Below are 13,036 nucleotides of genomic sequence, written 5' to 3' on the forward strand. Positions count from 1 at the left end.
TTAAAGGGACCAAACTGCAAAGGTTCAGTATTTTGAAACTGTGACTTACAAAACTGATAATTTGATAATTTTCGCACCTGTAAATAACTGCTTTCTTTGGGATTGGAATAATTATATTTTTCTTGAAGTCTGAGGGTATTTCACCGGTCTCATACATCTTGTTCACCAGATGGTAGAGATTTCTCAGGGTTGGCTCTCCCAAGTTCATCAGTAGCTCTAATGGAATGTTGTCTACTTCAGGGCCTTGTTTCGACTCAGGTCTTTCAGTGCTCTGTCAAACTCTTCATGCAGTATCGTATCTCCGATTTCATTTTCCCCTATGTCCTCTTCCATTTCCATAATATTGCATCGAGAACATCACCCATGTACAGACCCTCCACATAATCCTTCCAACTTTCTGCTTTCCCTTCTTTGCTTAGAACTGCTTTATCATCTGAGCTCTTGATATTCATAAAGTGGCTATCTTTTCTCCAAAGGTCTCTTTAATTTTCCCGTAGGCAGTATCTATCTTACCCCTAGTGATACATGCCTCTACATCCTTACATTTGTCCTCTAGCCATCTCTGCTTATCCATTTTGCACTTCCTGTTGATCTATTTTTGAGAAGTTTGTATTCCTTTTTGCCAGCTTAATTTACTGCATTTTTATATTTTCTCCTTTCATAAATTATTTCAATATCTCCTCTGTTACCCAAGGATTTCTACTAGCCCTCATCTTTTTACGTAATTGATCCTCTGCTGCTTTCACTATTTCATCTCTTAAAGCTACTCATTCTTCTTCTACTGTATTTCTTTCCCTTGTTTTTGTCAATCACTCCCTAATGCTCTCTCTGAAACTCTGCAGTTCTTTCAGTTTATCCACATCCCATCTCCTTAAATTCCCACCTTTTTGCAGTTTATTCAGTTTTAATCTACAGTTCATAAACAATGAATTGTGGTCAGAGTCAACGTCTGCCCATGGAAATGACTTACAATTTAATACCTGGGTCCTAAATCTCTGTCTTACCATTGTATAATCTATCTGAAACCTTCCAGTGTCTCCAGGCCTCTTCCACGTATACAGCCTTTCTTCATGGTTCTTAAGCCAAGTGTTAGCTATGGTTAAGTTATGCTGTGATTAAAATTCTACCATGCAGCTTCCTCTTTCATTCCTTATCCCCATTCCATATTCACCTACTACTTTTCCTTCTCTTCCTTTTTCTACTAGCGAATTCCAGTCCTCCATGACTATTAAATTTTTGTCCCCTTCACTATCTGAATAATTTCTTTTTCTCTCCATACTTTTCTTCAATCTCTTCATCATCTGTCGAGCTAGTTGGCATGTAAACTTGTACTACTGTGGTAGGCATGGGCTTTGTGTCTAACTTGGCTACAATAATGTGTTCATTATGCTGTATATAGTAGCTTATCCACATTCCTATTTTTTATTCATTAATGAGCCTACTCCTGCATTACCCCTAATTGATTTTGTATTTGTAACCCTATATTTACCTGACCAGAAGTCTTATTCCTCCTGCACCAAACTTCACTAATTCCCAATATATCTAACTTCAAACTGATTTCCCTTTCTAAATTTTCTAGCCTACCTGCCTGATTAAGGGATCTTACACTCCGCACCCTGCTCTGTAGAATGCCAGTTTTGTTTCTCCTCATAACGACATCCTCCTGAATATTCTCTGCCTGGAGATCCCAACGGGGGACTATTTTACCTCTGGAATATTTTACCGAAGAGGACACAATCGTAATTTAACCATACACTAAACCTGCACAGCCTCAAGAAGAATTATGGCTGTAGTTTTCCCATTACTTTCAGCTGTTTGCAGTTCCATCACAGCAAGACTGTTTTGCTTAATGTTACAAGGCCAGATCAGTCAATTATCCAGACTGTTGCTCCTGCAGCTACTGAAAAGGCTGCTGCCCCTCTTCAGAAACCACACGTTTCTCTGGCCTCTTAACAGATACCCCTCCATTGTGGTTGTACCTACAGTAGGGCTATCTGTAATGCTGAGACACGCAAGCCTTCCCACTAACAGTAAGGTCCATGGGGGAGAGGGGAGGGGGGATGCTTCCCTTTCACTATCAGGCAATATTTGTTATAACATTGAACGCAATAAATTAAGTTCTCAGGGTGTGTATGGAACAAGGAAAAAATTTTTTCAGATTTTTTGCGGATTTCTTGTTTCAAAATACACTTTTTTGTGGGTGAAGATGCACATTTGCCATTGTGAAAATACACTGGTCCCTGGGTGCAAATACAATTATTTCCATGTGAAAACATACTTTTTCCATGTTAAGTGGCAGTATACTTTCCCTCAGAACTGTAAAACTAATCAAATCCTTTGAATGGTAAGGGTTTTCATACACTGGCATAGAACTTCCTGGCACTTTGAGAAACAAAACCCAGCAACAACACAAAGCATTTTGGCATGTGATGACAGCCAAAAGCAACATCACTATTAAGTAGCGTGAACCCATAAACAGGAAAAGTTAATGGTTTAAATTAAATATACATATAGTATAGCTACAAGAAAACCTAAGCTCCTACATATAATATTCATCTTTTCTACCTGTGTTGCTCTTTAAGATACATCAAACACAAATGACCAGTAAAATTTTAGACAATAACATAAATGTCTGGTCTTCTTGGTCAGAAAGTTTTTAGGATTTGATTTGATTTGATTTCTTTATTAATCCATGTAACAATTTACATTGTATGGATTTCGTCAGCAAAATCATATACAATACAATATACCTACAAATTATGCACATAAAATTAATATTTACACAAATTTTTAAAGTATGTTACATTAGTTTTATATCCTTATGTAATTTTCTTATAGTACTGTAAAATTTTGGATTTCGTATTTTAATTATTTCCTCATGTATTACAATGCAGACTACTTTAATTTCACTACATGTTTTAATTCAGATAGTCCGTTACTGCATAATAACTTTTATTTAATAAAAATTTTTTTAGTTTTGTTTTGAACTGTCCAATTGTGTCAATATCTTTTATATTTTGGGGTAATTTATTATACAATTTAACAGCATTGTACAACAAGCTCTGCTGCGTTTTAACTTTATTTTTTCTCTCTAGATGCAGATTGTATTGGTTTCTGGTTCCATAGCTGTGTACTAAAGAATTTTTAACATAGCAGTCAATATTTTTCTTTACATACATAATACTTTGAAAAATGTATTCACAGGGGACAGTTAGGATTTCCAGCTTTTGGAAATGTTCAAGCCATTGAGCCCTACTGCCATTCTTGGTTATTATACGAATTGCTCTTTTCTGTAATTTGAAAACTATTTGAATATTTTTACTGTTGACTCCCCAAAATATTATTCCATAGGTAATAACAGAGTGGATATAAGAAAAATATACGGATCTGAATCATGTAGTATCACACACTGCAGTCAGAATTCTGAGAGCATAGCATGCTGTAGCGATTCTGTTACTAAGTATTTTAATATGTTCCTCCCACTTTAACTGATTATCAACATGCATACCAAGAAATTTTGTGTAGTCTACACATTCTATAGTTTCATCGTTTAACTTAAAGTTGTTATAGTGTGGTTTTTTTGCAGACATAGAAGTTTACAGCATTTGCTTTTTTTTTTTTTTTTAATTTAGTGTTAGTTTATTATTGGATGCCCACTCACGTACACTGTTTAGTGTTTGTTCGGCTTTTTCTTTCAGTGCATCTGGTGATTTGTCATTGATTAGTACATTTGAGTCATCTGCAAACAATATTGTTTGTCCATGCTTGATGCTCTGTGGGAAGTCATTTATGTAAATGAGGAATAGTATTGGGACAAGGACACTACCCTGTGGGATACCTATATTTACATAATTTGGGTCTGAAGTATACTTTACAATATAGTTTGAGCGACTTGAAATATGTGAGATTTCAGTTATCTGTCTTCTATTTTTTAGATATGACTGGAACCACTTTTTCACAAGTCCCCTTATTCCCAGTTCATCTAACTTATTTAACAATATGTTGTGGTCTACTGTATCAAACGCTTTAGTTAGATCAAGAAATATACCTGTTGTGTAGTTCCCTTTATCTAACACTTCTAGAATGTGTTTTGTGAAGTGTGCTGTTGCTGATTATGTGCTTTTCCCTGATCAAAATCCAAACTGGTCAACAGACAGTAAGTTGTATTTATTTAAATAATTCATTAGCCTATCTTTCATAATAGTTTCTAATATTTTTGCAAAGCATGAGAGTAGAGAAATTGGCCTATAATTTTCAATTTTTTCTGCATCACCTTTTTTGAAGAGAGGTAGTAATTTAGCATATTTAAATAGTCTGGAAAGTAGCCCTGCTTGAAAGATTGATTTATAATATCAACTAAAGGTGGAAGTAGGCTCTTGATACAGTCCTTAATTATAAAAATGGGGACTTCATCCAGACCAGCTGGGTTTTTGTTTTTCAGTTTGCTGACTGCTTTGTAGACTTCTTCCTGTGTTGTAGGGAATAACACCATCGAGTGTGATACACCATTATTTGGCTTTTTGACCTGAGGGGCTGTTAAAAAATTTTCCTGTAATTTTTTTCCTATGCTACTAAAATAATCATTTATATAGAATGAGATTTTCACTCTGCAGCGGAGTGTGCGCTGATATGAAACTTCCTGGCAGATTTCTGGAAACATCCCCCAGGCTGTGGCTAAGCCATGTCTCCACAGTATCCTTTCTTTCAGGAGTGCTAGTTCTGCAAGGTTCGCAGAAGAGCTTCTGTAAAGTTTGGAAGGTAGGAGACGGATACTGGCAGAAGTAAAGCTGTGAGTACCGGACGTGAGTCGTGCTTCGGTAGCTCAGTTGGTAGAGCACTTGCCCGCGAAAGGCAAAGGTCCCGAGTTCGAGTCTCGGTCGGGCACACAGTTTTAATCTGCCAGGAAGTTTCAAATCATTTATATAGTTTGCCAAATATATTGGGTCTTTTATTACAGTCCCTTCCTCTTTGATTTTCAGGTTTGAAAGATTCACTTTCCTGGTACCAATTTCCTGTTTTACAATTTTCCATACTGCCTTATTTTTGTTTTCAGCAGAGAGCATCAGTTTGGAGTTATGAGCTCTCTTTGCTGCAAGCAATATTTTCCTATATGTTTTCCTGTATCTTTTATAAAAGAGTGAGAAAGCAGGATTAGTTTGTCTGTGTTTAATGGAGCTCATGTACTTTAGTGTTTCAGACGATTTTTTGATGCCTTTTGTGACCCACTGGTTTTTTCCTGCTGTTGATAATGGACATAACACTTTGGGAAATGTTTCTTCAAAATTTAATTTAAACAATGTCATGAAATTTTTGAATTTTTCATTTGCATCTACCTCTCAGTATACTGAGTCCCATGTTAGTCCTGCTATCTGTTTGGCAAACTCATATCTACTTTGTTTAGAAAAAATTCCTCTGTAAATATGCCTTTTCTTTGTTTCTTCTGGAGCCACTTTTATAGTAATGATTTGACCTGAGTGATCAGATAATCCTAGCTCTGCTACCACCACCTCACAGTTTTCTTTGCCTAAATCTGTTAATATCTGATCAACAGCTGTCTTTGAGTATTTTGTTATTCTTGTTGCACTGTTAACCATTTGAACTAGATTGAAACTTTGAGCAAGACTTAGTAATGAGTCCCATGTAGCATCAGGATTCAGTTTATCTACATTTAGGTCTCCACATATGAGAATGTGGTTCTTTGGAGTGGATATCTTGTCAAGAACATGATTAAGTTTAGAGAGAAAGATGTTGAAGTCTCCACTAGGAGATCTGTATATACATAAGATAATCAAATTCCTACACCTGTATTTGTCTCTGATTTCAACTGCTGCCAGTTCAAAATGTTGCTCTTCACTGATTACACATAAGTCGCTTCTGGTCTTATACTGATAATTTTGTTTTACACAAATACAACACCCTCCACACTTCATAGAAGTCCTACAGTATGCACACACTAAATTATAAGACTGCAAAACTAATTGATTAATTTCAGCCTCATTGCACCAATGCTCAGTGAGACAAACAAATGAGCACTCTGTAGACTCCAGCTCCACTTCTAGCTGTTGGGTCTTGTTTGCTAGGGAACATATATTTTGGTGAACAACTGTTAAGTAATTTTTGCTAACACTATTTGCATTCCAACTTTTTTTCGTTTTAATGTCGTTCTGTGTTGGTTCAATTGCTTCTTTATTACGATTATACTTGTGTTTTTTGTTTGCATATGGTATTCTTGGATAGTCACCCCCTGCAGACTGTATTAGTTTCCCTTATTTTTTATAATTTTACATAAGTCCAGGAGCATTTTGCTGAAAGTAATTGTACCTAGTCTGTTTAGGTGCAAGCCATCCCTACCGAGACATTTGTCATCAAGAAATTTATTTGGGTCAACAAATACAACGCCAAGTTCGTCGCACTGTTCCCTGATGCCAGTGATTATTTTGTTTATATACGCGTTACTCACCGATCTTCTTTGTAGAATTCCGTTGATAACAATTCTGGAGTTTGTATACAAATCTTTGGCAGACCGAATTACATTACGAATATCATTTATGATTTCTTCTTGTCTGCTGCTTCTAAGAGAGTTGGTCCCTACGTGACTTATCACACCTTTAAAGTTTGTGTTGGAATCGTTGTTGTTTTGGTTGGATTTTTCAGTGTTCCTAATGTTATTGAAATGTTTCACAATCTGATGTGGTCGAATTCCAGGGCGAACATCGACTTTACAGTTCGGAACCACCACATTTTTTAATATCGAGTCGCCAATCACAAAGAAATCACTTTTGAAGATCTGTTTTGCTGGATTGCTTTCACATTTATCTTTTTTCTTATACGTCACAGTTTTCCAGTTACATTTACTTTTAGATTTACCGCACGATTCGTTTTCCGCCACTGTTTTCACTGGGATTTGCACATACGAACTTACACAGGTTTGTTTACTTCTCAGTAACGGAGTTTGCACGCGTGAGTTTACGGAATTTCCACATGTTTCGCTTTCTGCCACTGTTGTTGCCAGAATGTGCACATGGTTTTGTTTTTTGCCCGGCAGCGAAATTTGCGCACGAGTCCTCCCATTTGTTTGTTTGATTCTGTAATGGGTTTCCACATACACAGCTTGTCGATTCGCTTTTTAGCTTTGCGTTTTCTTCTTTCAGAGACTGAATCTCTTTTTTGAGAGTTCCGATATCACTTTGAAGCACTTTAATTATTTCTTCTTTTGACTTTATGGTACTTACAAGTTCTGATGTTTCCCACTGTAAACAGTCGGTGCATGTCCACGGAACTTCGTCACTAATGAATTTCAGGTTCACTTTTGCGCACTTCTCATGAAGCCAAAAATTACACTTTACGCATAAGATTCCTTTTATCACACGCTTTCTGCATTGCTTACAAGTAGAACCGCTCATTTTTTCCTTTTTAGAGACAGACGTGTCGTTACACTTTTCATTCGGCGCCATCTTTTCCTGTAGACTGGTTCTCAAAGTGTTAACTTTAGAATGAGAGTAAAAAACTCTGTGCTTCAATAAATTCATTGCATAACATAATTCATCTTCTGTAAAAGGAAATTTACTTTGAAAGTAGAGCTTCTCAAACCACCATTCACAATACTTTACCACAACCTGTTAGAAATAGATTCATTTAAACAGTTTCCAGTGAGTGTCGGAAACAGGTGTTACTGAGCATATGCTTTATGTTTTATACTTGGCTTTCCGCTCCCGCGATTGGAATGACTCCTTACCCTCTCCCTTAAAACCCACATCCTTTCGTCTTTCCCTCTCCTTTCCTCTTTCCTGAAGAAACAACCGTTGGTTGCGAAAGCTAGAAATTTTGTGTGTGTGTTTGTGTGTTATTTTATTGTGCCTGTCTACCAGCGCTTTCCCGCTTGGTAAGAACATTAAGATATGGTCGTACACATATATCATTAAGAGAACTTACATTATGTTAAAAGAAACAAGACATCAAAAATACTTCAAGAGCATCGGAATTTTGTAAACCATGCAAAGATTAATATTAGTCTTAAACTGCGCATTCCTACATCCAAATTCACAATGAAGTAGGCCTCTACCTGATATTAAGCTTTCCAGTATGGTTTTCAGTATGCTAATTTTCTTGGAGTACCATTATTGTATTATCTTATGTTTTGTTCTTTGTTACAGCATAATGCCATACATGCCTGAAGAGAAAACTGTGCATTTGAAATTCAGTGACCAATTAAAACTAGCCAACAGTGTGAAATGAAAGACTTCATTTCAAATAAATTTATTGCCTCTGTGGAAAACAATAATGAAAGCAAATTTCCTTAGCAAACTGACAAAAATAACTTCATTGTTCTGCTCAGTAATTAATGCTTGATTACAAATAAATTGGAAATAAAATAAAATCAGAAAACTGAAACTAATAAAATATTTTAGTCTTCCAAAATTATGTAATATCTCAAAGCCACAGAAATCCATTTGGTTTTAATTTGATGTGAGAGCTGTACGTGGAGAGAAAACAGCAAAATCATGAAACTTATACATTTGTCATGTGGAGAGTACCCTCACACCCCTCACTTTCAGCTAAGATTGCTCTGCACACATGCGAATTTGGCATCTTGGACATGCCCGAAAATTTTTTCCAGGTAGCATCTGGCTGCTTGCTAAGAATGCTTAAACAGCTAACAGCCATGTATCAAATTCCCAGGAGAAAGAGAAGGAGCACATTGTATGTGATTTCAGCTGTGCACATACACGAGCCCAAACTGCTCAAACAAACCTAATTTAAATAGGTGTGAGATCATGTTCATTGAAAGCATTTGTTGTCACAAAGTATCGCATAACTGGTAGTGGATGGCAGGATCCAGATGGCCTGGGTTGTGAAGCACCCACTGAAGTCAAGCATATTATGTTCTGCTGTATGTTCTGCCACAGGGTGGTCCACTTTGCTTTTGGCCACAGACTGACAATGGCCATTATTCCTGGTGGATAGCTGGTTGGTAGTAATACTGATATAAAAGGCTGAGCACTGATTGCAGAAGAGCTGGTACACAACATGGCTGCTTTCACAAGTGGACCGGCCTCTGATGGGGTAGGATAGCCTGTGACAGGACTGGAACAGGAAGAACTGTGTTGGTGGACATCCACCCCGGGGTCTTGTATCTGGGTCTTCCGCAGGGAGCATTTACCGCACTATATCTAATATTCATTCTGTGGCCATTATTTACCTCTAAATCTCAATTACATCAGTAATAAATGCAAAACAACCACTAGGACTGCCACCACCCATGAAGACAATAACAAGAACAATCTGTAACAATATATATTTCATTTTGATCAAATTGTATGAGCAGTTGCCATGCCTTGGGTTAGCAAGAAATACAACCCCACTAAAAAATTAAAAAAATACTTTGGCTATCACTATGTTTTTAATAATACTGTAACATTCAGTAGAATATACTCACCAGACTAAAACCATCAAATGATCGAACATAAACCTTATATTTTCTTATTCTTCCATTCGGATGCAGTGGTGGCTTCCAAGAAATCAACACAGTCTTTGAATCCATTACAAGAGCTTTTATGTCAGCTGGTGCTCCTGGAACTATATTTGTATTATGAGTAAATTAGAAAAAGATAATAACTGGTGCATCATTTCAAAACTTCTACCAGTGACAAGCAAAAGTATCCAAGGCGGACAGAGCAGAAACTACTGAAAATGTGGTCCCAAAATGATTACTAAGTTATTAGCTGAATACACCATTCCAGGTAGATGGTTGCATAAATGTTTCTGTGACATACACTGGGAACCAAAATACAACCAAACATAATACAGGCACCTCTTGAACAATATTAACACAAACACTACTCTTTGACATCAGAACAGCCTAAAAATTAAAGGAACATAAAAACATGAACTGTAATTGGATATTAAGATTTTTAGTACCTGTCTCAAATTCAGAAAATAGTTTGATATTCTGACAGTAAAATCTCTAACAAGCTCCCAGCATATGTGTAGGAGAAAGTTAGAAACCTATGACCAAATGTAAATAAATTTGCTTAATTTTCTACTCGACACATCAAGGTCTCTACAAACCATCACGGAGGCATCATACAAGGATATGTGATGTGTCACAAAGTATGATTGTTGGAGATACAGCAATTATAATAGGCATGGCCATGGAACAGAACATTTTGAAACCTCCACCCGTGATGCAAATTTATTCACAGTGATATAAAATCAAATAACATGAATTTACAATGTTTGCAATTTGAAATGCCAATTACTTGAAAATGACCTCATGTAGCTGGTCACCATTTTCCTTCAAACTCATTTCAAGTCCTTTACAGAAGTTAGACATCACATCTTGCAGGATTGGCACTGGAATTGAATCAGCTTCCTCCTAAATTCAATCCTTTGGTTGCTGGATGTTGTGTGATTGGTAACATTAAAAGATGTGGGATCTGAAATGACCCTAAAGAAAAAAATCACATGCTGAAAGGTCAGGGGATCGGAGGCCAGGAAATGTCCCCTCTCTCGGAGATGACATGACCAGGAAAAATGTTTTCTAGCACATTAATGGAATGCTGTGAGATATGGCACATGGTCCCCCCTTGTTGGGAGGTGTGTTTTCAGTTGAAGGGAGATCAGAAAGCTTTTGCACTACAAAACAGATCAACCTGTGAAGATAACATTCTGTATTCACAGTTACAGAACTACTGTAATCATCTTAAAAAAGAACGGCCTTATTATTACAAACAATATGCCATACCACACTGCCAGTGTCTGACTGAGAAGTGATGTTTTATGAAGCATTTCAGGATTTTCACATGATCGGTACCTAAGTTTTGCTTGTTAACAAAGTCTGATGCATAAAAAATAGTCTCATCGCTCATGATCAGATTGTTGCACAGGCCTGGGTTGTCATTGACGAGTTTCAAAAATTCTCAGAAACAGAAGTAATCCCCATTCAGGTTTTGCACTACCTGAGTGTTTTAAGTGTGGTACTGCAGTTCCTTGTGCAATAATTACCATTCATTGTGATCTGATATGTCAAGTTGCAGTGCATGTCTGCATGCAGAACACCTGGGACTTCAGATGAAAATTTCTTCAGGGGGAAGATTTCTTCCACTATTGGAATATTATATTGTGAGCAGCCATGTTTTGTACTAGAGAACCATCTCACTTATTTGTCAAAGATCTGTTCTAACACTTTGAGAGCATGTGCCAGTAGGAATGGGGTATGATGTGCAAGACTGTAATGAACATGAAATACAAGACTGCAGTTTGACCTCAGCAGCCAGAGACAGCGGTCATGTGTGTGAGTTGTGTTTGTGCCATTATGTGCATGTATAAGCTGTTTAATTCAGAAGAAGGCATTTTGGCTGGACACTTACTTGTCCAAAGTCTTTTTGTTGTGCCTGTCTGCAACTCAACATCTCCACTATTTGGTGAGTAGCAAACTTTCCTTTTCATAATAATGTTGTAAATATTTGACATTAAGCATGTAAGCGTTAAGCAAGAGTTGATATTACATGTAAGGTTGGTTGCAAAGTCACAAAGTGCTCTGACTCTCAAATATTGGATGAATACAGTATGGGTAGTATGTGCGTCGTAAGTTATTCTATGTTCAAACACATACACCTATAATACTTTATACCTGTAATACTTTTACTTTTTGTAATAAATGTTATCAAGGTGATTTTTCCTGGATTTGCTGGCTAAAAATACACTCCTGGAAATTGAAATAAGAACACCGTGAATTCATTGTCCCAGGAAGGGGAAACTTTATTGACACATTCCTGGGGTCAGATACATCACATGATTACACTGACAGAACCACAGGCACATAGACACAGGCAGCAGAGCATGCACAATGTCAGCACTAGTACAGTGTATATCCACCTCTTGCAGCAATGCAGGCTGCTATTCTCCCATGGAGACGATCGTAGAGATGCTGGATGTAGTCCTGTGGAACAGCTTGCCATGCCATTTCCACCTGGCGCCTCAGTTGGACCAGCGTTCGTGCTAGACGTGCAGACCGCGTGAGACGACGCTTCATCCAGACCCAAACATGCTCAATGGGGGACAGATCCGGAGATCTTGCTGGCCAGGGTAGTTGACTTACACCTTCTAGAGCACGTTGGGTGGCACGGGATACATGCGGATGTGCATTGTCCTGTTGGAACAGCAAGTTCCCTTGCCGGTCTAGGAATGGTAGAACGATGGGTTCGATGACGGTTTGGATGTACCGTGCACTATTCAGTGTCCCCTCGACGATCACCAGAGGTGTACGGCCAGTGTAGGAGATCGCTCCCCATACCATGATGCCGGGTGTTGGCCCTGTGTGCCTCGGTCGTATGCAGTCCTGATTGTGGCGCTCACCTGCACGGTGCCAAACACGCATACGACCATCATTGGCACCAAGGCAGAAGCGACTCATCGCTGAAGACGACACATCTCCATTCGTTCCTCCATTCACGCCTGTCGCGACACCACTGGAGGCGGGCTGCACGATGTTGGGGCGTGAGCGGAAGACGGCCTAACGGTGTGCGGGACCGTAGCCCAGCTTCATGGAGACGGTTGCGAATGGTCCTCGCCGATACCCCAGGAGCAACAGTGTCCCTAATTTGCTGGGAAGTGGCGGTGCGGTCCCCTACGGCACTGCGTAGGATCCTACGGTCTTGGCGTGCATCCGTGCGTCGCTGCGGTCCGGTCCCAGGTCGACGGGCACGTGCACCTTCCGCCGACCACTGGCGACAACATCGATGTACTGTGGAGACCTCACGCCCTATGTGTTGAGCAATTCGGCGGTACGTCCACCCGGCCTCCCGCATGCCCACTATACGCCCTCGCTCAAAGTCCGTCAACTGCACATACGATTCAAGTCCACGCTGTCGCGGCATGCTACCAGTGTTAAAGACTGCGATGGAGCTCCGTATGCCACGGCAAACTGGCTGACACTGACGGCGGCAGTGCACAAATGCTGCGCAGCTAGCGCCATTCGACGGCCAACACCGCGGTTCATGGTGTGTCTGCTGTGCCGTGCGTGTGATCTTTGCTT

At 38.8% G+C, this 13,036-nt stretch overlaps 1 protein-coding gene across 1 annotated transcript in view; it reads right to left on the minus strand.

The window, feature by feature from the left end:
* Positions 1 to 13,036, minus strand: part of LOC126336288 (Down syndrome cell adhesion molecule-like protein Dscam2) — a 387,422-nt gene that overhangs the window by 187,151 nt on the left and 187,235 nt on the right. The window contains exon 11 of the mRNA XM_049999822.1: positions 9,437 to 9,576. Within this exon, the coding sequence (XP_049855779.1) occupies positions 9,437 to 9,576 (140 nt within the window). The remainder of the gene's footprint in view (positions 1 to 9,436; positions 9,577 to 13,036) is intronic.

The sequence above is a fragment of the Schistocerca gregaria genome, chromosome 2 (genome assembly GCF_023897955.1).
Source record: "Schistocerca gregaria isolate iqSchGreg1 chromosome 2, iqSchGreg1.2, whole genome shotgun sequence".
In the NCBI taxonomy this organism is placed as follows: Eukaryota; Metazoa; Arthropoda; class Insecta; order Orthoptera; family Acrididae; genus Schistocerca; species Schistocerca gregaria.